This window comes from Phyllostomus discolor, chromosome 8 (genome assembly GCF_004126475.2).
Source record: "Phyllostomus discolor isolate MPI-MPIP mPhyDis1 chromosome 8, mPhyDis1.pri.v3, whole genome shotgun sequence".
NCBI classification, from domain to species: domain Eukaryota; kingdom Metazoa; phylum Chordata; class Mammalia; order Chiroptera; family Phyllostomidae; genus Phyllostomus; species Phyllostomus discolor.
This window is the reverse complement of record NC_040910.2, coordinates 33,496,852-33,524,236: the sequence shown is the minus strand read 5'-3', so window position 1 is coordinate 33,524,236 and position 27,385 is coordinate 33,496,852. Positions and strand designations below refer to the sequence as shown.

Sequence of the window (27,385 nt, the reverse complement as noted above, 5' to 3'; positions counted from 1 at the left end):
TTTCAAAATACATATTGCCTGGCTATTTAGTCAGTGCCATTGACCTCTTTCCCCTTAGATTGCCAAATTTAAAAAAACAACAGTGTACACAACAATCGCCATTGGTGTGAATGACTCAAAATTATACCTATTTATTTTGTCAGGTCGGCAAAAAATATATTTTTGGTGTGCCACTGAATTTCAGTAGTCAGTTTATTGTGTGCCATGAGATGAAAAAGGTTGAAAAATTGCTGTTCTAGAAGTTTAGATGAGTCGTTGACCTTCCCTGGACCTTGGTCCCTGCCCCTGAATGTTCATGGAGTCGCCCAAACATAACTTCCAGTTTCTACGACTGTGTGCCTCCTGCCCTTCAGGAGTGTTAGAGCCTTCGTGGAGACAAACCAGCACAGGGGAGCAGTGACTAGGGGACACCTGATGGTCATAGTCCCTGAGCAAGGCAGGGTCCAGTGAAGGGAGGGCACAGTCTGGGCTCCGTACCTAGAGTCCATCCAGAGAGTGGCAAACATTCTCAATTGCTGATGCCCAGTCGGGGCTCCCCTGGCTGTAGCAGAGGCTCAGGCTGATCCCAGCCTGAGCCAGGGGGGCTGTGAGACATCTATGGCCACCGAGAAACCAGCATTTAGAGTCATCTTCTGCACTTCTCTCCTTGCATTCTGCATGCACCTTTTCTGGGAGGTAGTGGGTGAGTCAGCCCACTTCTAAGTCAGGTGGTGACGCTGGGGAGAAAACAGCGTGTAGGGAATGCGGAGTGAGTAAGCATGCCCGAGATGTAGGCCTTGCACCTGGAGTTCTGCTTAGAGTGGCTGATCTTGTCCTGATTTTAAGCATGTTGTCCCGGAACAATTAGTAAGAAACCTCTTTTCCTCAGAAGTGTCTCATTCTGGAGGATGAGTTATGTAGCATCATACTCAGCATCAAGGGTAGCAGCACAGAGGAGAGCTAGTGGGCTGGGTTTGGGATGGGGGCTGAGGACAGTGTCTTCTCGACTGGGTGGCCTGTGGACCTCTTCCTGGGGCCTTCAGAGAAGGCTCTAGACAGCCCCCTCACTGAATGGAGGAGGGTGGGAAGTGGGGGAGGAAGCCTGGAGGGACAAGGAGACAACTGGGCAAAACTGTGTTTGTCCAAACATTGAGAGAGACAAAATATTGATGTAAAGGAAAGTGTTAATTCTTGAGTAGCCCCTTCTTTCCTTTCTTCATTTGCCTACTTTAAAGATAGTGTCCAAGCCTGTGGACCACAGGTGAGAAGGGGTCATGGTGACCCTCTCCCGGGAGGCTGTGTGTGTTTAATTTCTAGATCTCACAAACAAAGTTGTATTCTCAGTACCTAACACCACAGAATGTTCAATAGCAATGCAGTGGTCTGTATTGTTGATGGACTTAACTTTGCACAATCTAGAAGGCCCAAGACATATCCATCACTGAGGATCAACTTTAAATTGTAAAGCACCAAGAAATTTCTCCCGCAGCTAGTAAGTGACCCTACATTTTCATGGGGAAATCTTTATGCTGTAATTTTATCCCAGCATATGGGTATTTCTGAAGGTCTCGAAATCTGGTTTGCACAAAGAAGAAGCCTGGGAAGCATTTCCTAAACTGGTGTGTGGAAGTGCATGGAGACAGACATGCCTTGAGGCCCTTCTGTGATCAGACGAGCTGGGAAAAAGCATCCCAAGTCCTGGACTTCTCACAGCCCTTGCTGCTCACATGTTGTATCGTGACCCTGTGCTATCTTTTATGTGCTGATTTTGGAACTGATCATGTTGGCACTGTCTGCTGCTAGGGAAAGGACTGGGTTCCCCACAGAATGGTCCAGTCATCTATTTTCAGGCAGGAGCAGGTGAGACTCTGGGCCCAGATCAGTCTGGGTTCAAATCCCAGCTCTGCTGTTTACTGAGCAAGACTTAACTTTTCTGAGCCATGTTAACACTCCTCTGTTGCCCCTCCCCCCGGACTAACCTCTCACTCTGCCCCTGCTCTGAATAGGAATCAGGTAGGAATGGAGGTAGGTGCTGTCTGGGAGCTTGTTGATGGCTAAGGGAGGAGCGGTTGGTCCACAGAAAAGGAAGATAGAAGCTTGGCTCTTCCCGCAGCTCTTTCCCCGACAGGGCCCTGGTGGCCCAGTGGAGTCTTCAGTCTCACCTGGCTCTTCATGATTTCTCGTGGCGTATTAGTGTTTTTAACTCTTGGCTACATGCTCTAAATATTTTTCTCCACTCTCTCATTCCACAACCTCCTCTGTCTGTCTGTCTGTCTGTCTCTCTCTCTCCACCACCACCCCCTTCTCTCCTCCTTTCTTGCAGTGGGTTTTGTGTATGTGTATGCATATTTTTTTCCTTTCTTTCAGAATGTGCTCTCTTCTTGTAATTTTCTTTAAACCTGAGTCACGTTCTTTAATTCTTACCGCAAGCCTGAAGCCAGGCTCCTAGACAACACCAGTGAGGGGTGTATGTGTGTGTGTGTGTGTGTGAGAGAGAGAGAGAGAGAGAGGGAATAAGAGAGAGATGAAAATTTATTTGCAGTGCAATTACAACATTCACCTAGAGAAAAGTTTGAGGTCTGTCCTATTATTCAGTGGCTATTACGAAGTACAGTGTGCTAAATATTTCATATAGGCTATGCTCAGTGTCCTTGTTTATAAAATCCTTAGCATGCTCCATGTCTCATGAAATCACAGTCAGAATTGCACTGGATAATTTATGTGAACCACCAGCAGTTTGCTCTTTAGCACTTAGAAGCAGAGGCCCCAAACTCCTCAGGGCAACTCTGGCCCAGCCGGGCCAGAACCACTTGTGTTGAGCGGCTGCAGGAGCTTCCAAAATAGGCGCTCTAATCCCCGCCAGCCTGGACGCCGCTCGAGCTGTGTCTGCCCTCCCCTTGGCAGCCTCCTGTCACAGGCCAAGCCTGACGAAGCCCAGAAGACCAAAGGCTCGGGAGCTGCCAGAAAAACCTCAGGATTTGTTTGCTCCTCGTGCCCCAGACCCAGGCGCCAGCCCCGGGGACAGATCTGGGCCTGTCAGGAAATCCATGCACAATCTCTGGTGAACTTTGGATGGGACTCGGGGCTGGAGTTCAGCAAGGGACATGCGGGTGGGGCTAGAGACTTTGTTCCTGAAGCCCCTTTGGCTCCTGGGGAGGTCTCTGGGCAGGTCCCTCCCCTCCCGTTGCCCAGGCCTTGGATCCCCTGTGGCCTCTGCTTTGTGGCACTGAATGGTGGCCCTGGGCATGGGTAGTTTCCGTCGTGTTTGTGCCTGGCCTCCCCAAGCGGATTGCACAGTGACCTGGGACAGCTGAAGATGTGCCAGTGGGGTAGGGGCCAGCGATCCAGCCCAGGCCCACTGCAGTTTGTCACATCGAATGTAATTATTTGTTTTGAGTTGTGGATTCCCAGTTAGACCAAAACAACTCTGGGTGGGAGTTTTGCCCCAGTTTTGTCTAATGTGCATCACGTTCAGCACCTTCACAGCACCAAGTAGAGCAGACGCACAGCCAGTGTTTGGGCTCCTGTGCCCACCCCCAAACAGTAGATGGCCAAGAACCGGACACCCTCAGCATCTGAGCGTGAAGGAGAGGAGGGTCTCTCTACCACCAGGACCCAGCTTTTCCCAGCAAGACGCCTCTTACAAGAGGGAAGGGCTGAGGGCACCTCTGCTGCAGAGCAGACCCAGGCTCTGTGGCACTGACCCAGGGTCCTCAGCCCGAGCTTTCTCTCCAGCAGTCAGGAGACAAACGCAGCCTCTGGGCAGTGCCCAGCGGGTGTTGCCAGCCATGACCCTGGCCTCCCATTTCTCTCCCTTCTTCCTCCCGCTCCCCCCCTCTTCCTCTTTGCCCTTCTCCCAGCCCTGACTGGCTCACCCCTGCCTGTGGGTGGTTCCCCAAGATGGATGGAGCAGGTCAGGGGAGAGGTCGGAGTCCTTGCCTTTGATTGCGTCAGTTCTCCGTGGGGAAGTCAGGGTGGGACCCTTCCACCTCCAAGCCCCCATTTTTCTTTCCGGCACTTGGGCGGGAGCAGTCTGCCTTGGTTCCTAGGAAGACCCACTCTCAATTCGGATGTCTAAGAAATCGGGCTGAGTTTGTTTCCCTCTTTGAAATAAAAATTATTTTTAGTGGGGCACGGATGGAAGTGAGGAGTTAGATTCCCATTCTTGGGGTTAGGGCTCAATTCATCTTGGGCTTTCGGGTTGCTAAAATGATCATTAATTACTGTTTCCCTGGGAGCAGCCGCTCTGAGACCTCATCAGTGTGTCCTGCCAAGCTTCCTGCCAGTTCCCTCCCGCCTGCAGTCGCGCACTGGGCCCAGTCCGAGTGGGGCAGGCATTCCCAGTTCTGAGCTGGCCCTAGCCACGTGAGGAAAGGTCAGGTCCCCAAAGCCCCCAGCTCTTTCATCCATCCCCCCCTCCCCCGCCAACTGGCACACCGAAGTTTGTGTCTGGTCTTCCCCACGCCCTCCCCACCCCTCCAACCCCAACAATAATCCATCATTGTTATCTGGTTTGGTGTTTGCGAAGCACTTTACAGCCATTGTTGTGAGTTTTTCCTCTTATTTGCCAAGTACTTCACAACTATTATTACAAGTCTTTCCTTTGGATGTGGGGTACTGCTGACCCACTTCCTAGAGCTGGATTCCCACTGACTTCTACGTGGTTGGGCCAATTCCCCTGGTGCCCAGCACTGGGCGGGTGGGGCTTTCATAAGTCCAGGCCTCAGCTGTACCCTTCAGTGTTAGAAATCAGGGTTAGAAATTGGCTTCAGACTGCTGCCTACTGCCCTCAGGAAATTCCACCCTGTGCACTTCTAATGAAGGAATAAGAGGTAATTGTTACCAAGGTGCACACCTCCAGATATTAGTGCTGGTTTGGGACTCACAGCCTGTCACCTCCCATTTTTCCCAGAGTGAGGGCTAAGCAGCAGAGTTTGAATTTTTTTCTCCCCTTTCCTCAGTCTGGAGTGGGGGTAGGGGGTGAATACGTTTCAAATGTAAGAGAGTAAAATAATTCCTTCCTCCATAGCGGACTAGGAGTTTCTTGAAGTGAACAAAAATTTGTTTCATATTTATTTTTTTAATCAGGTTTTTAAAATAGGCCATGATGACGTTACAGAATGGTGTTTTGTTTTTTGTTTCATGTTCGCAAAGAAAAGTCCATATAATCGACCTAGCCTAATAAAAATTCCTTATGTGACATTTCGTGTGCTGTAGCTTTAATTGAACATGTTGGGTAAGCATTTTCCTCTGTTGTTACATTGTCTTCAGAATAATCATTTCAAATTCTGTAGCAGTTCATTGAGCAGGTAGGAGGGCAATTTGCTGTAGGGTAGAAACATAGGGTAGAAACTATGGAGACTTGTGCCGTTTGAAGATGTAGGGGGTTGTGGGAAGCCACGGTGTATCTGACGGGGCACTTGTAGAAAGCGTGGCCTTGACCCTCCGGTCGTTTCTTCTCTTCGGCGGCTGTGTAACACCTGACCTTTCCATCTGGGTTGGACTTCTGCACTTTCTACCCTAGCCAAGAAGTGTCTGCCACTCAAATCCCCAACTTGGTTAAGGTGTGTTCTGAAAAGGAATGAGTAACGCTGTTACTCATTATCGATATTCTGGCTCCATTTGCCCAAGTAGGTCATTAGCATTTTGAGAGTAATACTGTCTCCTGGTTCCTGTGACATCTGTCTGAGTGCTTAAGTCTCAGATGCTCAGTAAATGTCAGTGACAAACAGGGATTTGCCGACCTCCAGTGCTTTTCCCTGGCCACTAAGAAGTGGCTTGACTGTGTCGCCCATTCTGTGAGGCAAGCGAGAAGGCGTTTCTAGGGCAAACCTTTGTGTTCCCTTCTCAAAGCAGCACAAGGCCAGTAACCGCAGGGAGGCCTGGGATTGCCAGGGCAGCTTCTGCAGTGAGACTCGTCCCCACAGACAAAACAATCAGTGTGAAGAGAAAAAAGGAGGAATGGATTATAAGGTTTTTGTTTCTGGAACCTTCTTTAGATAAACTGGAACTCCGGAAAGAAGCCAGATTGCTTATCTTTAAAGGGAGAAGATAACCTTCACCTGTGAGGACTGCTTACTGAAATATTCGTGAATGAAGTGGTAGAATGTGAGGGGAGGGAAGAGTGGGTGGAGGAATAGATCCGGGCACAAATTGTTGGAAAGTTGAATGACGATTAAATAAGAGTTTATTTTTATATTCTGGCCACTTTTGAATATGTTTGAATTTTTGCATAATAAAAAAACAAAAAGCTGAATAAGAGGGTTGCCCTAGGTCGGAACTAAAAAAGTTCTCCATTCCCAGCCCTGGTTTTCTACCAGGCTCACAGGGTCTTCGTTCAATGTTGAGGCTGCAGTGCCATCTAGCGTTTATTGCAAACACTCAACAAAATAATGACCTTGGCAAAGGCACCTCCTGAGGCTAAGGTCCTTCTGTGAACTCTCCCGGCCTGTTCAGTTCCTGCCGTGAAGGCCTGGGCTGAGAGAGCGGGCCTAACCAGCCCCGGCAGGGCAGTCCAGCTGGCCTGGAAGCAAAGGTGAGGGTTGTCACGTTGGCCTTGAGTGTGGGGGCCAATTGTTGCTCAGTCCATGCCCCCCACACCAGGCTTGGGGAAGCAAGCTGTGCACAGGAGTCACCTCTTCCCAGGCCACTGTGCAGGCAGGTGACCTTGCTGGAGGGTTCTCAGTGTGACCCAGGTGCAAAAATAGCCTCCCTGTGACCAGTGTGTGCTCAGCTCCCTGGCCTGAGCAAACAGCCCCTCACACCTGCACATTGTTGACTTGGAGTAGACACACAGCTACTTGTTTGCAGGTGCAAATGACTGTTTGTGTACCCAGAGTTGAGGGGAGGGCCTCCCACCACCCTCTGCTTCAGCCCACTGTATCCTTAGAGCAGGTATCTGGGTCACAGAAATAGCAGAATGTGCAACCTTAAACCCCAGGGCTGGGCCCTGGTGGAGGGAGAGCTCTTGAAAACCTTCCCCTCCAAACATCTCCCCTCTTTACCAGAGAAGAACCCACTCTGGCTTCTGGCAGTAGGGCAGGAGCGATCGGAACACCAGGGTAGCTATATTTAGGGTCAGAAAATTTGGAAAAGATATAAACATTTTTGAAAACAAGAAGCAGTATACATGGAGTCAGAGAGACTTCTGGAAGTTCTGAACCAGGCTTTTTGTAGATGGTAGGGGAGAACAGAAGTGGCCCAGCCGATTTCACCCGGGCAACTACAATGGGCAGGAGTGGAATTTATCAACTGTAAGATTCTACAGACATGGGAGGTAGAGGTAATGCGGGGGGGGGGGGGGGGGGAGGGCAGTGAGTGAGTGAGTGACAAATGATGGCGACTTGCCCTGGAAGTGTGTTCGAGTGTGTACAACTCTGCGCTGAAATAGTATCTTTATTTTATGTACCAGTAAGCAAGAACATATGTCAAACTGTCATACAGACTATCATATGAGTATACTGAGATGAGAAAAATGAAATACAGCCTTTTTTGGCAGGGCAGTTTGAAAATTTCCAGAACTTTAAAAAACACGTAGTCCCTTTTGGTTCATTAATTCTACATCTAGGGGAGTATCCTAATAACCAGAGATGCTAAGATTTGTGTACAAAATGAGCACTGTTTCCAAAGCAGAAATCAGAAACTGGGTAACAATTAAATGAAAGGTCAATGACAACAGTTAAAGGTGGTAATTTATGGGATGGGACACTACACTGCATTTAAAATGAGCTTATGTGGAATTTCTAGTGTGGAGAAGGGCTTTGGTATTAAGTGAGCAGACAGGCTCAAAATGACAGCCTGACCTCAACCAGCCAAAAAAATATACGTCAATATATATAAAGTATTGCAAAGATATAATAGACCAAAATGCTAATATCAGTGCTGATCTTCAAGTGACAGGATTACATATGGCTTATATGGTTTTTTTTTTACACATTCTAGTGTTTTCCAATTTTCCTGAAGTAAATACTTGTTATTTTTATTCAGAGACAAAAGGGAATCTTAATTTTGAAAGGGAAAAAGAGAGTGGAGCTCAGTGTCAGGCGAGAACCTCGGGGTGAAAGGACCCGAAGGAGAGTCGAGGGTCTGAACTCAGGCCGCGACGGCTGCCGCAGGCTCCCTCCCCCTCTCCCGACCCCGGGGAGCCCTGCCTGCGGGGGCCGGGCTGTCCGAGAGTGGAACGCCCACTTCCCATGCAGTGAGGCCCCCAGGTGACCCATCCTTCACTGCTCGCAAGGAAAGGGTCTTGTTTCTCTGGTCTCTGGGTCTTTCTGACGTAAGGTTAATGGGAACAAAGGAAGAGTGAATCCTCTGTATTATTTCCCACCCAGTAGATATGTTCGACGACTTCTCGGAAGGCAGAGAGTGTGTCAACTGTGGGGCCATGTCCACCCCGCTCTGGAGGCGGGACGGGACAGGACACTACCTGTGCAACGCCTGTGGCCTTTACCACAAGATGAACGGCATCAACCGGCCACTCATCAAGCCCCAGCGCCGGCTGGTAAGCAAGCGCCCAGACCACAGAATTGCAGCAGCCTCGGTGGGGGTGGGGCGGGGGGCACGTGTCTCCCCTCTCAGCACTTGGCTTCAACGCTCCTCCTACCTTGGTGGGCAGTGTCCTGGTTTTGAATTTTGGATTTTGAGTCATCTTTAAAAGAAGGTGTGTTTTGAGGGCTGGGTGGGTATAGGCTCCATAGTCATTTCTTACACCTTTAGAGTTAGCTTGAGCTACAAGTTTGTTCCAGACTGTTGACCTTGAACAAACAGCCAGATATTCCTCCAGCAACATGGGTGTATTCTGGAACACACGGATTTGTGACTCAGAACCATGTGGTCCCATGGTGAACCCTGACAAGTCCAGATGACCAAGGAGAGGAGCGTTCTTTCATAGAGGAGAGCGGGCTTTCAGAGGGGCTGTTGTAAAGAGTCCCCTGGGAGTTCACCGTGTTGTGGTTTTTCGTGGGCTGAGCTGACACAGTCTTGCAGGGGGAGGAGAAGACCCTCCTTCCACCTGGGGGAGTGGCAGAGCAGAAACACACCTTCCTGTTGGATGGAGATGGAACAGGAGTCCCTCCTTGTGTGGGGTCATTGATGAGTGGTGCTGCACAAGAGCTCCCCCTACAGGCTTTCCCACTTCATTTTAAACGAGCTTTCTGTTTATTAATCTTCACAAGAACATCTCATTCAAGCCCTTAATTATTCAGAAGTGACAAGTGAGGTTCAGAAAAGCTAGTGGCCTGAGGTGACATGTGAGTGAGTCCAGACTTCCTAGTTTCCAGTCCAGCCTTGTCCTGTACGGGCCCTGGGTTCCCATCCACCCCACGAGGAAGGTCAACTCTCCTTTACATATTGTCACTTACCCTGTTTTCAGTTGACCAGCCCCAAACCCCGGGAGGTTAAACAGGGTGTACTGGGCCCCGTGGCTGAGGAAGCATTTGGAACTGAGTTTTGGAACTTGGTTCTGTGGTCTTTTCTTACTACAAGTTGATTTTTTTACTGCCAATATGACTGGCTTTCGTATGTATTAGGGAGGGAAGAACAGAGGCGATAAATGCTGATGTTTTCCTTTCTTGAGGTCCCACAGTCCACCTTGTCTCTGATGATGCTGGGATGCACCACAACCTCCCCTGCCACCTGTGTCTGGCACCTGGAAACCACATTAATTCTACTCTTGGGAGAAGCTTTTCCGCCTACAGTGCCCAGTGCCCACCGGGGTTTCCATCTGACATGGAATGACTAATAGCCCCACTAAAACCACAGTTAGGGGTCACTCTTCTTCTCCCACAGCAGGTTTCCCGCGCCCTCACCCCACCCCACCCCAGGGCTGGCTCACCTAAAGGGAGGCCCTGGAGCTACCACTGGTCTGAGATGCTCCCACAGGATTCTTATGGCCTGCTCCCAGCACCCTTGCAGGCAGGGCCCAGCCTCGCAGCACTCCCCCTTGAGATAAGAGCAGCAGCACCTGCCTTTGCCTTGGACTTGAAGGGTCTGTCTCCTGTGTTGCAGTCTGCTTCCCGCCGGGTGGGCCTGTCCTGCGCCAACTGCCAGACCACCACCACCACGCTGTGGCGCCGCAACGCGGAGGGTGAGCCTGTGTGCAACGCCTGCGGCTTGTACATGAAGCTCCACGGGGTAAGTAGTCCCTGCCCCGATGCAGGACGGCCACCATGACCAGCTTCCACGGTCTTTCAAAGCTTGTCACTCAGCTCTCACTTGTCTCCCTCCCTGCAGGCCGTGACTTAGTTTTTTTTCCTTCTTAGGAAGGAAAATGATGCTTAGCTGTGGACGGGACCGCCCACATTATTAGTCCATTAGTATTAGTCCATTCAGGCTGCTCAGCAGAAAACCACAGACTGGGTGACTTCTAAAGAGAAAATTACTTCCCACAGTCTGGAGGCTGGAAGTTGGAGGTCGAGGGAGGGTCCCCTTCCAGGTCAAAGACTTTTCCGTGTATGCTCACGTGGTACAGGGATGAGGGGAATCCCTGGAGTCTCTTTCACGTGGGCACTGATCCCATTCCACCCTCATGACCTCGTGACCTCCCCAAGGCCCCACCCCCTAATACCATCCCCGTTCTTGGGGGACAGGTTTCCAACGTGACTGTGTGGGGCAGCGCACAGACTTCCACACCAGAACAGAAACACTGCTGGTCACTTCGTCTTTAACACTGTATAAGTCTAATCCCAGTTTTACAAACTCGGAGACTCAGGAGTAATCGCTTATATGGTCATTTGCATAGGACAAAGGCAACAGTTCAGTGGAGAAAGGACAGCAAAACATCATTGTATTGACCAAATCTAGAAAACAAATGCCAAGCTTGAAGCTTGACCTCCACCTCCTACCAAAAACAAAAACAAACTTGGGTGAATTATAGCTACAATATGTAAAATATCTTTAAATAGAGACAATAAAAGACCAGAAGAAAATATAGGGGATAATGTTTAAATAACCTTGTGGGTGAGAACTCATTAGGCAAGTTTTCAAAACTCTTCAGCTGTAAGATAAGGCCAGGTATATTCCATTGCAGAACATTTCATATTAGTGTGTGCAAAGTGAGAACCGATACACATATCGGAAAAAGGGTTAATATTTCCAGAATACAGGAGCTTCTACAAAGCTCTTTTTGTTCTCATTTGCAACAATCTCCATTATATAGTGCTAAAAAAGTCATATAGAATATTGTACACAATGTAGCACCATTTTTTAAGAAAGAGGAAGAACGTAATTTACATAGAGTTGCTCACATATACATAGAACCCCTTTGGAGCTATATGTGAGAGAAACTGGCAGCATGTAGCATGCGTTGCCTCTAGGAAAGGCAATGGGAGGGCTAGAGGGGCACTTTTTTTTGCTGTGTACCCCCTTGGTTCCTTTTAGATGGTGCATATGCATGTCTTACTTGTTCAAACATAAGTTAAACTAAAACAACACAAGCAAACCAGAATAAAGGAGATCCCACAGGTATAATAAGAAAATGACAATCAATCTTCCATTCCCCAAAATGGGCAAAAGATATAAGCAGACAACTCACAGAAGCAGCTCAGGTAGCCACTGAACATGTGTAGGGAGGCTGGGCCTCACTAAGAATCAGGGAAATATACATTAAAACCACTTTGATATTTCCTGTCTTGCCCATGTGTTTGGCAAAAATTAAAATGTGTGATAAGATGTAGCTGTGGCATGGATTTGGGAAAGCAGATACTTTCGTGCTGTATATTGTTGATTTGTATGTGAATTACTGTAAATATTCTTTCAGGAAATTAGCAGTACTTACTAAGGTAAAAAACACACATACCTTTTGATGTAGCAGCTTTACTTTAGGAAATTAGCCTATAAAACAATAAAAGAACAAGTATATAATTATGTATTGCTGCAGTGTTAATACTGGCAAAAACTAGAAACAATCTTCAAGCCTCGTAAAGGAATGGTTGATACATTACGGCACACCTTATAATGTAGAACGTTGCATAGAAATTAAAAAGGAGTAAGTTTGGGTCATGTATCTTGACCTAGACTAATGACAAACACATTGCAAAGAAATATATATGTAGTATGACCGCATACTGTGGAGGCGAAGGTACATTAAACACATACACAGATACAGATGGAAGGATGGATGGATGGATAAATACATACATGTATAGATATGTACTTGCATACACAAGGTTGCAAATTTTTTTAAATGTAAGGAACATAGGCTATTAGTCCAATTGCCTCATGGGGCCAGGACTGATGGTGGTAAGGTGGGAGGGGTTATTATTAACCTAATCTCATGCACACTTTCATGTTATAATGAGCAAAAGATGGCTAAAACAGAATTAAGAATGTTCATACGAAAACACACTTGTTGGTTCACATTTGTCGAATCACTGTAACAGTGAAAATGGAGAAAGATCCTCCAGGAGGAAAATGGTTAAAGAAACTATTGTCCTTCATTGGGAGAGTGTTTAAAAAAAAAAAAAAACTGAGGGAGGAACATTATGCAGGTATTGAAAAGATTGTGTCCTCAACAAAGTAAAAGTAGAACTGCCATCTGACTCAGCTGTCCCACTTCTGGGCATACAGCCAAGAACTGAAAGTGGGATCTCAAACAGGTATTGTTCACAGTAGCCCAAAGGCAGAAGAAGCTGTATGTCCAGTGATGGGTGGGTGGATAAACACAGTGGATGCACACACAACAGAATGTTGTTCAGCCTTCAAAAGGAAGGAAATTCTGACACCTGCTACAACACGGATGAGCCTCGAAGTCATCGTACCGAGTGCAAGAAGCCAGTCACAAAAGGACCAACACTACATGACTCCCCTTACGTGAGGTACCAAGAGTGGTCCAGTTCAGAGACGCAAAGTAGGATGGTAGTCGCCAGAGGCTGGGGGATGAGGGCACGGGGAGTTGTTTAATAGGTACAGAGTGTCAGTTCTGCAGGATGGAAAGTGCTCTGGAGACGGATGGTGGGGATGGCTGCATGCAGTGTGCCTGCACCTCACACTACTGAACTGTACACTTGAAAATGGGTGAGGTGGTAGATTTGATGATATATATATACTTTACTACAATTTTTTTAAAAAGTACTCAGGTGGGTGGGGACAAAGAAGAGGGCAAGATTCTTCTGATGTCAGGATGGGCTTTGAGAGGGACTCAGTACACTTTCCCCAAAGGTGGGAATGCTGTGTCATCTGACTCTCAGTTGACTAGAAGGCAAGTTCAAGTTCATGCACACTGGTGCACTTCCCTCTTAACCATTCCACGTTGACGTCTCCTTAGTGGTGATTGCTTTTCTTTCAGTATTTATTAGCCCCATATGGGAGACAAGCATAGACCAGGGGCTAAAAGATGTCGCTGGACAGGCCTAAAAGAAACCAGATGTGGGGAAGGCATAATATTTTATAATAATAGAAAGATGTAGGCTTGCTCCCAGACACTTGTTTAGGCCTTTGTGAGTGGCTCAAGGGCAGGATGCCTGGCAGTCACTGCTTGTTTATGAGACATCAGATGAGATAAAAGTATTGTCCACGGACCAGACAGTGTCTCTCAGCCCGGGGCCATAGGTCGTCTCTGCAGCATAATCTCTCGCTGCTGCCATGGAGACACCACTGTTTGCTCCCATCTGATCCGAGGCAGTGAAGAGCTGCTCAAAGGAGAGTGACTGTACATCCTGGTTCGCCGGGACTGTCCCTGTGCATGCCTACTTTCTTGGCATAATTATTAAGACGTGCACCACCCTTTCACTCCACAGTGTCCTGGTGTGGCTGATACATGAAAGGTTTTGGCACACACTGTTCCCGCTGCCTGAAATCCCTGCCGCTGTCTACTCCACGCCCTCCTACAGCTCAGACGGCGCCTCTTCAGCGAAGCCTTCCTCGATGTGCTCATGCGCCCCTCCCCTCCTCCCCACCCCAGAACGCAGTGCTCCCACATCACCTAGGAGTCTGATTAGTTTCTATTTGCTGTCATTCCCACTAAAACGTCAGTCTCTGGACGGGGAGGGATCTTCGTCCTCCGGCCTCTTACTTCAGGGTCTAGTATAACACCCAGCAATGTAATAAAGGTGCTCAATACATTGTAAAAAATAGAATTGATTTCTTTCTCAGGAGGCGGTCCAGGGGCTGATTTGGTCTCAGCCCCAAGGATTGTAGGGGAATTGCGTAGATGTTGCCTTCCCGTACTGTGTGTGTGTGTTTAAATACCACAGCTGATCTTGTTCAGATGGAAAACCCTGACGTGATGATTTGTAATCCCCTAGGTTCCCAGGCCTCTTGCAATGCGGAAAGAGGGGATTCAGACCAGAAAACGGAAGCCCAAGAACCTTAATAAATCTAAGACACCAGCAGGTAAGGAAGAGAGCTGCGTGTAGTTGTACAAATACGGCTGTAGCCCTTGGAGCGTGTGAGAATGTGTTCTTAGGTGAGCAGGCTGCCAAGGTATGATGTTAGTGTTGTCCATCCCACCTTTTCAGGGCAAAGTAAATAACCTAGAATAAAAGTAACATCACTGTGGAACATTTTTGGAGCCTTCCAAGCAGGCTCAAGTCAAGTCGTGGCCTGATCACGGCCAGGTGCAGAGGCTACGGTGGGCCAGCTGGACTGGTCGGGGGCCTGAAAGAAAAAGGAGCGTTACCGCTCCCTCCACCTTTGGGATCTAGGAGGACAGGGTCCCCTTAGTCCTGTTCACTACAGACTGATTGGTAAGCCAGCATATGGTTAACATCATGTAGTACTTTGTGCTTTAGAAGGTTTTTTCACAAATATTCTCTCATTGATCCTTAAAGACCCCCATAAGACCCCATCTATTACCCCCATTCTCCAGATGAGCAAACTGAGGCTCAGAGAGGGCAGGGACTCAATCAGAGTCAGACAGCTGTGGCTGGGTAGGCAGATCAAGAATGGTAACCCACGCTTCCACCCCTCAGGGCCCACATGCTGGGAAGATGCCACCCTGTCCTCTCAGTCTCTAGAGCAAGCCTGGGGTTGGCTTATGTTCTCTCTCAAGAGCACTTCCTCCTCAGTAGTGCTGCCAAATTAAAGGTTTCTCTGTGAGAGGCCATAGTCACGGAAGGAAATAAATCAGCTGATTTATCGTCTAATCCGACACATGACAGAGTCAGATGCGGCCCTTTCCACCGCCGAGAACTCAGCCCAAGTTGTCCTTCCCAGACACGGCAGGGGCTGACCCCTTTGGTGATCATGCCATACTGGACCTTGCCGTGTGTCACACCAGTGGTCCCCTTCCTTCTTCCTGTCTCCGCACTGTTTGTTGTACACCCGCCCCCCCAACCCCACACCTGCCCTGTAACTGCATCTCCTTACACGGCGCCGGCCCAGGTGTGGAAGCCCAATCTGAAATTCAGAGTCCAGGGAGCAACACCTAATCTAGACAGACATGGCTGTGTGTAGTCTGTATTGGCCCCGCCTGTGAATATCCACATTTTGCTGTAGAATTATTGATGTATTTAAATATGGTGTTGTCCCAGACCCACTGGAGGGGTTCTGTGATGTACAATATATGCCCTTCTTAAAATAAAAAAAAAATTTGGAATCCTGAAACACATGTGGCCTCAAGGAAGTTGGGAGAAGGGGTGAAGACCCTGTCATTTCAAAAAAAGTTCCCTTGAAAATCTCATTTTGGGAACCACTGCCCTCCGATGATGAAGGAACCCTGCTTTTGTCCCCATGTAAACGAGCCATTAGCAGAGAGCTGTCCTGGCTGCCTCCAAGGACGGCCACCGGCCATCCATGTGTCCCTGCCCCCGTCTGAGGTCCTGACTCTGCCTCGTTCCAGGTCCCTCCAGCAGCGAGAGCCTCCCTCCCACCAGCAGCGTTTCCAGCAACTCCAGCACCGCGACCACCAGCAGCAGTGAGGAGATGCGCCCCATCAAGACAGAGCCCGGGCTGGCGTCCCACTACGGCCCCAGCAGCTCCATGTCCCAGGTGTGCCCCTGCGCCGGGCAGCAGGCCTGCCCCGGGGAAGTGGGCTCCAGGGTAGCGGGTGGCCAGGCCAGCACTGGCACCTGGAGCACGTGGCTGAGGGGGCTGCTCACTGCCCTGGGGACCCCGCCAGGGGCTGTCTGCCAGAGGATCTATTTTAGCACATCCTGTCCAGCTACAATGATTTGGACACATAACTATGAGACAAATGTTTGGCAGTTCCTCTGTCTCCCAAGTGAGGGGTGGTTTGACCCTGGCCTTGAAGGATGGGTAGATTTTAATAGGAGGAAGGACAGGAGGAGAACCCTCCTGGCATGAGCCAAGGCGTGGAAACGGTAGAGGGCAAGGAGGGTGGGTTGGGGCTGGTGAGGAGGTCGCAGGCAGGGTGTCATTTCAGTGAGGGCCAGCTGCAGGTCCAACTTCCTCGTGTGCCCAGAAGATGGACCGGCAGCCCCCCCAGTCTCTTCTTTCGGATATAGTGGCATCCCCGCTCCTCCACCCCCTTCCCTCTGTGGCTCCCCTCATTGGAGATGTTCCTGGTCACAGTCTCCCATAACTCTGAGCTCTTCCCGGCCCATCCTTGGGGGAGGCTGTGTCCTAATGAGCTCTGTAGTGTCGGGGTGAAGGGCAGCTGGGTCTGCAGAACCAGAAGAGCCGGGAGCTGCTTCTGGCTGGGGAGGACAGCTGCTGCCTGAAAGTGGAGATCTGGTGGTGAGGAGACTGTAGCAAATGTCTCATGTCAGTATCGGAGCCTTCAGAGAAGCCCGAACAGTCACCACCCTACAGGGTCCTGTTGCTCAGAAGCAGCTGAGGACTCTCGCTGGCCCTTTGCCTCCCACAGCACAGGGGCAGAGAAGACAGAGTGGCACTGAGTCCCTCGTCCTGCCCTTCTCCTTTGGCCGGCTCCTCTGATCCCTGCCCTAGGGGTGGGAGACTCCCTGGGGGCATCTGCGTGATGGGGCTCCCCCTCTTCAGCCCAGACCTCCCGTCCTGAGCCCCCAGAAGTGACCCCATTGACCTCATCTTGCACTTTTTTGCTTGCAGACATTCTCAGTCAGCGCGATGTCTGGCCACGGGCCCTCCATCCACCCGGTGCTCTCGGCCCTGAAGCTCTCCCCACAAGGCTACGCGTCTTCTGTCAGCCAGTCACCGCAGGCCAGCTCCAAGCAGGACCCTTGGAACAGCCTGGCCTTGGCTGACAGTCACGGGGACATAATCACTGCATAATGTCGCCTCCCTCCCTCCTCAGATTCCTGCAGACTTGGGACTGGGAGAATGGCAGAGACGGGGCTCTGGGCTCCCAGCGGCCGGCCTGCTCTGCCCGGGAATGACTCCAGAAGAACAACTGGGAAGACACTTGAAGTCGATGATTTGGTTAGGGGAAACGGATGCTGGGTTTTTACCAGATGCCTTTTCAAGACTGGGGGCTGGGAAGGGCCCAGACCCTGGTCTGGACACACCTGCCCTTCATTCGGAGCACACTTCAGTCCCTTCCGTGGAGGCAGAGGTGTCCTCCTCATTTTCTGCCCCACTTCACCTCTGACAAGAGATGAGATGGCCTTCTTTACCCTTCCATCACTGACCGGTGATGGTGGTTGTCCCCTGGTGTCCCAGCACCGGGGATCTGAGGGTGGGCAGAGGGGCAGGGTGCTGGGACCTCTGCTCCAGCCTGGGCCAGGGCGTCTGACGTGCCTTTGGAGGTGACGGGCTCCTCCCGGCAGCTGCTGCCCTTGCCCAACACTCCCCTCCAGACTCAGCACACCCCTGCCTTCCTCAGTACTGAATCTTGACTCCAGAGGCGCCGGGGGCAGCACCCGTGTCGCCGGGTGCTCCACAGGGAGATGGAGGAGAAGCTGCTTCACCCACCACGCAGTACGGCTTCGGCGAAATCGCAACTCGGCAGCTCGGCCTCCCCCACATTTCTTTCCCCGGCTCACGGCCTCATTCCTTCCCTCCTTTTCTTCACCCCAAGGCCCCTGAAAACAAAACTTCCTCCCACTGCTCCAAGTGATTCTTCTCTGCCTTCAACTTGAACATGTTTCTCCCTCAGCAAAGCAAGAGCGTGGCAGTTTAGTCAAACAGCAGCACCCTCTCCCCAGCCTGCCTCCCCCCAAAAAATCCTTCCTCCACCCCTTCACACACAGGGGGTTCTGAGTGAGAACAAAAAAGGTTCTGCTGCTAAAGCAAGTGTGACTAACACGCATCTGAGCCTTGAGATCCTTCTGGAGAGGCGCCTGGTGGACGCTCTCTGGCGGTGGGGGCGGGGTTTCCCATGGGCTCTGACTGGCCTGCATGGAGATCTCGCTGGCGCCCCTTGTGTTCTGGGGAGCTGCAGCTCCGGGCCAGGCAGCAGGCCGAGTCCATGCAAGGGGCTCAGACGCCCGTGTCCTTTCTCCAGCACAAATCCCTTGTCCAGGAGGTGGAAAGCTAGGGATTTTGCAACAAAAACTCAAAGCAAACCCACACAACAAAACTCATGGCAAGAAAGGCTGCGACAGAGAGGAGAAGTCACCGAGGTGGGCCTCGAGGACTCTCCAGCGCTGGCCTGGAATCGGCCTTTCTCTGGTCTCCCCACGTGGCTGTTCCCCCACGTGGTCGGGACACTGGGGCTTGTGGCTCCTCCTCCTGTGTCCCCCTCATCCACAGGGCTGCTGCGACGATGGCCTCGCTACGTCCTGCCCCGAGACGCCCAGCTCCCCACCCAGAAGTCCTACAGGCTGTAGCAGAGAATATCTCTAAACCGAGATTCTGTTTTAATGATCATTTACATGGCTTTCCCTCGTGAAGGCCGCCCTCCTGTACCTTCCCTAACCCACAAACCTGTTAACATTGTCTTAAGGTGAAATGGCTGTAAAATCAGTATTTAACTAATAAATTTATCTGTACTCCTCTCTCCCCTCTCCTCCCGCAAATGTCTTTCCTGGGGGGTCCTCTGCTGCCCGTCGCCAGGCCGTCTGCAGCCACGGAGGCCCCTTCGCGGGTCTGCTCACAGAAAACCGTCTTCTGCATTAGTTGTCAGCGGTGGGCCCGATCTCCCTCTGTCCATGATGATGACGGGTGAGAGCCACACTCCTCCTGGCCCTGCCACTGGGGCCTTGGCTTCCTAAGAGGGTTGCATCACCTGTTAACTAAAGTTCCTGAGGCCATTTCTAGAACCCCCCTTGGGACAGCAGGGTGGGACCCGGGGCGAAGCTTAGGGGCAGCGATGTCTCCAGCCCACCTGAGTTACTAGGATGTGTGCTGGAGGGTCCCCCTGGGGTGTCCCTCCGCCTTCCACTTCTCCTTTATTGCTGGATTCAAACCACCCCTCGAGGGGCAAGTCATGCTCCCCACCAGTGGGCGAGGAGAGGCTCTTCTCTACCCGTTTGCCTTCACCTTCTTAGGCTACAGAGCTGCTTTGTCTTAAAGTGGGGTGAGGACTGGGGGCGATAATGGTCCTAAGGTCACTCTCTGACTGGGAACCTGTGGGAAGGGACGCAGACAAGGAAATCCGCCCCCTCTCAGAGCTGTTTGTGGTGGCTTCCTGCCACTCTCAGTCAGCGTATGTGAAACCCCACGGGCAACTGGTGACTTTTCATAGTACCCGTGTTATTTTTGAGTTCAGAAAAAAACCCTAAAACAAAACAATAACAACCAATCCTCTATGTCAAATCTGGAAAGCTTTTACATTTGCTGAGTAGCCAACCCTATTAAACCTAGCGACCATTCAGAAGGATCACTAGCCACTAGAGGTAACACAAGAGCTTTAAAACCCGAAATAAAACCCATGAGGATTTATGCTGGCCGTGGGAAGCACACGTTTTCTCGTGCTTCCCTGGAAGTCCTTGCGGAAAACATTTGGCCCCTTCCCTGCAGGAATGGCTTCCAGAACAACATTATATACAATACCAGGAGACCTTATATAGTCATAACTTGTGCTTTACCCCAGATGCACAGTCTGGCCTGTGTCAGCCTCCTTGCTCACCAGACTTGGTTGCTTTCCCAGATCCAGTGTATCCTCAGAGGAGGAGGATTTTGATATTCTAAAGGATGCAGTTCCCAGACGGTGGGGAAGTGGCTGGGGGAAGGAGGGGGGCGGGGTTGGAGTGGGGGCTGCAATCCTGGCATCATTAGAATAAGTGAACGTCCTGCTATGGTGAGTGAAGCGGCCAGTGACGTGTCCAGATTAAGAAATTCCTCGCCTTCCCTTACAGTCTCCTCCTGCTGCCATAAAACCTATGCATAAAAGCATAGGCCAAATTATTTTAACAGGTGGACAATGTTACTCCTCAGTATTTGACTTTTGAATGCCGATGGGGGTTAGTAGTAGTGGGCTTAGCTGTGATTATGTTTGGCTTGGACTGACAGCAGTGAAAATTAAGTTTATGTTGACTGGACACTCACCAAATGGAGTTGGGTGGGAAGTTATTTAGATGACCCAACCCCCATCCCCGAGTCTCCAGAACTTGACATGCCGACTAGGATACTGAGTGCATGAAAAACGGCCATTTGGAAAGCTGCTTTTGGAGTGGAGGTGTTTGGGCTGGGGTTTTGAATCATTTTCTGACACAGGACTCTTCTCTTCAGTTTGCAACCTTGCCCTGACCGAAGCTAGAGCACAAAAATGCCATCATCCCATGGCCGGGGACCAGACTCGGAGCTTCAGGGGTTATAGCCTGGGCAGTAGTAGAACTTCCAGGTCTCTCCACCCCTGGACACTTGCTTCTGTTTCTGAGTCGTAGCCTCCTAGGAATGCTGGCCCGCAGCCTGCTGGGAGAACAGTGCTGCTGTTCCCTACCACTCTGGCCCTAGCACAACTTTGATCTCAGCTCCAGTAGCTTCGGCAATGGCATTTGCAAAAAGATTGACTATTCAGTAACAAGGAGAACTAGGTAATCCAAGTGAATATGACGTTAAAACAGACCTGCTTTTGCAAAACCCAGTGTCCTTCGAGTTTGTGCATTGCTAGTTCACTCTCCTGGCTGAAGCCCAGGAGACTGTGGGGTTAGTTCTATAGAGGGGATCACGCAGCTGTGCTCTGGGTGAACAAGAACAGACAAGTCAGAAAAAGTCTGCAAGTGCTCTTGGGCCCAGGCTGTGGTGGCCCTGCTTTGCCTGGGAAATAAAGATGAAACATATGCTTTGACCTTCCCTCCCCCATAATCTGTGTTTGTAAGAGATCTTGAACTAATCCCTGGGCAGTTATGAAGTCCTAATCAGTGAATCTTATTGTAAGAAGTTATCAAAAGCTCGATACTAGTAGACTCTTACAGTGATCGTCGTCAAGTGTGCTGCCTCTTCTTGAACATGGATTTGCTCAAATGAAATGAATTGCGAATAGAGATGTGAAAAATTTAGATTTATCATCCCCCCTCCTTAGAGCCACACCGAATTAGGTCTAGCACCTCGAACCTGGCACCAGCAGCTCTGAAAGCATCAGTCGGAAGAAAGTGGCTCACGTCTCCTGGTCTTACACATGCTTGTGGGCAGAAAGGAAACCCTGGGACCCCGAGATTTGAAACTGCTCCTCCTGGAGACTCCAGACTGATGTTCTCCAAGTGGAAAAGAGCACCTTTGTTGTGACCTGAGTGATGAGGTCTAGGAAGACCTCAGCAGCTCTACACCCAAATGAGCACCGTGCCTCAAAGCAGCCACCTAGAACACTCCCCATGCCAATATGGCAGCCATTGCCCAGACAGGCGAGACTCCCTGCGCACACTCTCCAGGACCTGCTCACATCAGCTTAAGAGAACCAGGTTGGTTGACTGCTTCTTAGCCACATTTAGCTTGGGGCCCCAGATAGAATGATATCACTTGCTCACTTTTTGTCACTGGTCTTAATTCTAAATGCCCCTTCAAAGTATAGAAATGTTTCATCAGTGAAGAGCTACCAAAGAATGGTCTCTAGTCTCTGAAAGCTGATCCCAGCAAAGGAAGCAGAAGTGATGGAAAACATTTTCAGGTCTTCTCTGGCTCCCACACGGAAGGGGACGGCATGTTATGCTTTAGTTCAGGTGTGTTTTCTTAAATCCATCAAACGACCTGGGCATCTTCCCTCACGCCCCAGCTGTGCGGAGGTTTCAGAGGGACTGCAGCTTATGGGGCTGGCACACACTCCCAAGGGTTCCTGCTGCATTCAGAATGCTCGGAGTAGGTCACTTCTGTAATTCTGGGCAGTGTTTTTTTTAACTTTTGAGGTCACAGACCTCTCTAAAAATGTAACAAAAGCTGTGTCCACTTTTCCAGAAAGGTGTACATAGCCTGAGATTTTGCGCACCACTGGAATTCCGGAAAGTTCTCCATATGCCCGGGGTTAAGAACTCCTACTCCCAGGCTCTGGTTGGTCCAGTGCTGCAAGGCTGTTCAGCTCTGCCTAGGGTGTCCTGGCATTCAATGGGAAAAATTAGGCACGGAGTGAATCTTTCCGTTTAGCTGTGTAGTCAATCCATCCAACGGTCCCTGGGCAGCCATCAAGGCCCCTGGAGCTGTTCTAGGTTCCTGGGAGTTCCTGCAATCTAAAATCTAGCTGTTTACACAGAGGCAAAGCTGACGAATTCCCGGTAGTCCCCTCTTTACAAGAGTCTAAGGATTTGGGGAAGTCAGTCTTGCTAAGTAAGGTTTCCAGTAACTGGTGTGGGAGTGTCAAATGGAACAGAAAGATAACTACACCACACCCGCTGGGGAAATGGTTGCCTGAATTGAGTACCTGACACATTTACAGATCAAGAGGGGTCCCAGAGATAATCTACTCCAAACCCTCTTGTTCCCCCGCCCAAGGCCACAGAGCTGGCTGAGGAAGGGCTGCACTTATTGAGCACCTACCCTCACTAGGGAGGCTCTGAGATTGGAATCAAGGTACTACACTCACCACATGGGGGCGCCTGTGTCTACCTCCTCTCCCTTGTGTCCTTCAGAATCTACCAGCCACATTTTCAAGCTCAGATCAGTCCAGAAATTTTGCTAAAAAGAAGTACCTACTGCTTATTGAGCACCACTGCACAGCAACACCGCTAGTAGCTCTATATAAGCACATAAAACATATTTCATTATGATCATGTTTTGCACACGAAGAAAATACTGGCCCAAGCTTCTAAGTCATCTGCTGAAGGTCACAAAACTAGTTTGTACAGAATCAGGATTCAAACCACACCTATTTGATTCCAGAACTGGAGCTTTTACACACACCTCCCCCACCTCCCCTAAAGAGTGGATGCCTCAGAGCTGGAAACCTTGCACAGCCTGTCAACATCTTTCTAGAAGTTAGGAAGATCCTTGGTTCCAAATTCTCCAACTCCTCCAATTTAGGCACAGTGAAAGAAGGACCTAGAACTGCCGGGGAATGGGGCTTACTGTCCATGGTCACATGCCCCAAAGAAGGCCACCTGGAATAGGCCCAGGAGCCCCACTCTCTGCCCTCAGTGGCCCCCAGGGGCCTCTAGAAACATCTGGACCCTCCTTGATGTGGTTCAGAATCCCCAGACTCTTTCCTTGGCAATATGATTCCTCTCAGGATTCCACTGCTTTTCTCCTTTACTTCCTTTCTTTCTGTCTGGGAGGTGGCTGTATTTTAACCAGTTTTCATGTGCATTATAACTTTAACCCTGTTGGAGAAACCTGGGGCATAAAAGAAGAGAGAGGAATTGGCTCCACGACCCTTAGAAAGCTGCCACTGACCTCCATGGCGCTGAGGCCCAGGCTCCTGCAGGCTTTGGGACTGCCCCAAATCCAGGAGGCAAATGATAATTATAACTAAAACGTATTGAGCTGTTACCCTTTGCCAGGCCCGGTGCTCAGAGATTGATTTACAACCTCAGTAAATCCCTCAGTAGCCCAGTGAGGCATTTCACTCCATGTTACACAAGAAGAAACTGAGATACATAAAGGTTAAATTACTTGCCCAAACTCTGCCCACAGAGTGGCGGGATTTGGACCCAGGCAGATGCAGAAACAGTGTTCTAAAGTGCTGCTCCAACGACTCTCCCAGGAGTTTGCCCTTTTCCAGGCACATTTCCCAGCCTCACTGTCCCAGAATGACAACATACATTTGCACAGTACTTTCCCGTTTATGAATGTTTTGCATCCAATAATCTCATTTAATCATTCATTTAAGAATATTTACTGAGGACGTACCAACTGCAAAGTACTGTGCTCTAAGGCCTTCTGTGCCAAGCGCGGCCCCTGGGCCAGCAGCAGCAGCTGGCAGCTTGTTGGGAAGGTGAAATGTGGGGCCTTGCTACACACCTGAGTCAGAATCAGCGTTCAAACAAGATTCCCGGCTAGCTCATATGCACATCACAGTTTGAGAAGCCCTGCTTTCTAATGTTTCCATAAAAACACCATGAAAAATACCTCACTTTAATATGTGGATAGTGATGCGAGGGGCACCGGCCAGCAGTGATCACGGAACGCTGTGGATGGCTCATCGAAAAACATGCGAGAAAAAAAACATGCACAGAGACAAACTAGTTTCTGTGGGGAAGTAGGGACGAAATGGCCACCCCCCCCTAGTGGGGAGTGCGCTGATTTACAGTCCATACCTGCTTTTATTGGGCTCATTTTGCATAATAATTCAGGTAAAGTACAGTACTCATTAGGGGGAAGTGAGGAATGACAGAAAACAAGGAAGTCTGAGGGTCTATTTTGAGTCGGGGTAAAAGAGCTGTAAGACTTTGAGGAACAAACTAACTTCCTCCTTGGACCCTTCTCATTCAACTGAGAGCATTCTAAACAAAGCAGGTTTCACAGTAATTTACATGTTCTTTCTTAGACCTGATCACCTGGGGAATCCGCCCTTTTCAGCAGAGCTGCACCACCCTGTCATTGTTTCAGGCTTAGGTGGAGCAAGGGAACTAAGGCAACCAAGAGATAAGGAGATTTTCTCCCAGATGATGAGAACTCAGGCTATGTCAAACCCGAGGAGCGAGGGTCCATCACCCCCTTTTGCTGCAGCCCCCCAAGTCCTTCTTTTCGGGGGCCTCCCAAAGTGATCATGCCTGTCTTAGGTCATTCCCCCCTTGGGGAATCTTACCCGTCTTTGGCTAACCGACCAAGCTTTTTGGGGTTCAGTTATGAATAAAGCAGCAGAAGCAGCATTCCTGCCAGGGAGATAAGCTTTTGTCTCCTTGCTGGCTTACGATTCCAAGGGCGTTCCCTTAGCCTTAGCCTAGGCGGGGGTTTCAGCTTCTGATACCAGTCAGGGCAGTTCCCAACAGGATAGATTGAGATATTGTAACTTACTTGTCTTCCCTCGATAATGAAGCAATCTACATTAAGAACTTGGAAGAGCACCTTGCACATAACATGTGCTCAACAGACAACATCTGTTATTATGAATGACATAGTCAAACTATGAACCACTGCTTTTCTCAACTCTGTAGCCCTTTGCTGAGGCCACTTAGGCACCATGCAAGAGGTGAAGCAAGGCTCGTGACTGTGGCTTCCTTCCCAGTTCAGCCCGAGTCTACAAAGTGGAGGATTGGTGGCTCCAGAAGCTACAGTTGGGGTATGCCTGATCCTAAAGCAGGGGCCATTCTGTTACAGAACAAACAAGGGGGCCTGGGATGATATACTATCACTGAAAGAAGCTCCCAGGTCCGTTATGTCCGCCGCCAGAGGAAAGACATGTCTCAATGCCAGAGATTTGTGAAAAGGAAAGGAAATGTTTATTTAATGCTATACAGACTTAAAGTGGTGACCTAATGTCTTCACCAAAATCCCAAAGTCCCTTAAAACACCCACAAACAGACACAGTCCTTCCTTCCCCCTTTGCCCAGTCCAGAGTACCGTATCTCCTAAAGCTGCGGGGGTCCCCACTCTGGCAAAGGCACGTGGTCCTGTCTCCCTGGGCCACGGGAGTCCCCACTCTGCCAGAGCCGCGTGGTTCTCTCTCTCAGGGCTGCGGTGGTCTCCACTCCGTCTCCGTCAAGGCCGCGTGGTTCTCTCTCAAAGGGCCATGGGAGTCTTCACTCTGCTAAAACTGTGTGGTTCTCTCCCAATAGCTGGGATCTTCTCTGCACTTCCACAGCCGCGTGGTTCTCCCTCTCAGGGCTGCTGGAGCCTTGGTTCTCTCTCTTAGGGCTGCCGCCTCTGAGTTTAAATCCCGCGCCAATCTTCCTCTGCATCCCCATTTCCGACCCCTCCCACACTCAGCTGCACAAGCCAGAACTCATATCCTTCCAGCTTTACTGGACTGCCATCATGAGTCTGGGCAGGTGTGGCCCCATGTCGTGGAGCCAATCTTCTCCAAGCTCCCCTGCAGGCGCTGTAGCCCCCAGTCACATCTTGGTGGGGAAGTTACTTCCATTCCCCTGGCTCAGAGCATAGCCACAGCTATTTAACATATCTAAGCGACCAGTCAAAGACTATAGATATGTTAAATGACCACACCAGAGGTTAGCTGCAAGGCTGTTGCTATGTAAAACAGCTCTCAATGGCCCTGCTCCATTTGTCCCTTCCCCCAACCCACACCTGGGGAGTGGGAGTGAGGACATCCAAAAATCCCCTGGACACCTTGAGCTCTGGACCCCATTTTAAATGCCCATTTGGGGTCCCCCCTCTTGGCTGCACCCTGTAACAATTCTGTGGTAGGGATGTTGGTCTGTAGAAGAGGCCACCTAGAGAGAGAGAGAGGCCAGAAGGGTCTCAGGGGATCCCTCCTGGAAACTCCATGCCCTCAAACCTCATCCAGTCTGTCTGCAGGGCTCCTCTGTGCTGGGGACCCTCTGTATCCCAACCCTCCCCAGCCTTCCTCTCTTCACTTCCTGCCCAAGCCCCTTCAGTTGAAGGCTCTGGTGCTGCTCCTTCTCAATCAGTGGGGCAGGCGGGGAGGAAGGACTGGGCCTATCTTCCTGCGCAGGCTGGCCGAGCCCTCCCCAGGGCGCCCTTAGCTCCAAGCAGGACACCCGCTTTCCTGTGCAGGTTCCCCATCCTCTTGGGGCTAACAAAGGGGACGTACTGATTTTCTAAATAGTCCACTATTTTATCTTCTTATTTTTTGAAACAAAACTTTAATATACAAATGTAACCTTTAAGGCAACATTTGTTTATGGTAAAAGTTCAAATAATAATGTTCAAATTATATAAAGATTCCACCCTTTAAAAATTTCATGAGAATTTCATGAAAATTTCTTCTCACAGCGACCTCAGTAGGCTTGGATGCTGAGCAAAATCAACATAAAGGCTTGCCTTTGCCAAGGTTCTATTCAGATACTTAATCAATTTTTCTCTACCACCGTCTGCCTTCGTTAGACAATAAATGTTCCAAAGGCACTTCGCTTCTTCACCGTCACACAATCTCAATCTTTGACTTCCTTTCTTCTACGCCGCCCTTTACCCCCACCTTTGGTCGCCGGGCACACCTGAACCCAGAGGGTGTGAGACCCACGGCCCCGCCCCAATAGAACCTTGAGCCCACCCACTGATGGCAAAGCCCCGCCCACCCTGCCGATGGGGGCGAGCCTAGCCATCTGCGCACACTCGGGGGCGGAACTCCGTTCTACGTCCCCCC

General features: G+C 50.0%; 1 protein-coding gene across 2 annotated transcripts in view; it reads left to right on the top strand.

The window, feature by feature from the left end:
- GATA4 (GATA binding protein 4) overlaps positions 1-18,791 on the top strand; it is a 47,522-nt gene extending 28,731 nt beyond the window's left edge. The window contains exons 2-6 of one of the 2 annotated variants that reach the window (XM_028520978.2): positions 8,313-8,479; positions 9,985-10,110; positions 14,220-14,307; positions 15,755-15,903; positions 16,945-18,791. In XM_028520978.2, the coding sequence (XP_028376779.1) occupies positions 8,313-8,479; positions 9,985-10,110; positions 14,220-14,307; positions 15,755-15,903; positions 16,945-17,127 (713 nt within the window). In that variant the 3' untranslated portion in view covers positions 17,128-18,791. Of the gene's footprint in view, positions 1-8,309; positions 8,480-9,984; positions 10,111-14,219; positions 14,308-15,754; positions 15,904-16,944 lie in introns of both variants that reach the window. The other variant, XM_028520977.2, reaches the window with a different exon arrangement.
- Positions 18,792-27,385: the final 8,594 nt, after the last annotated feature.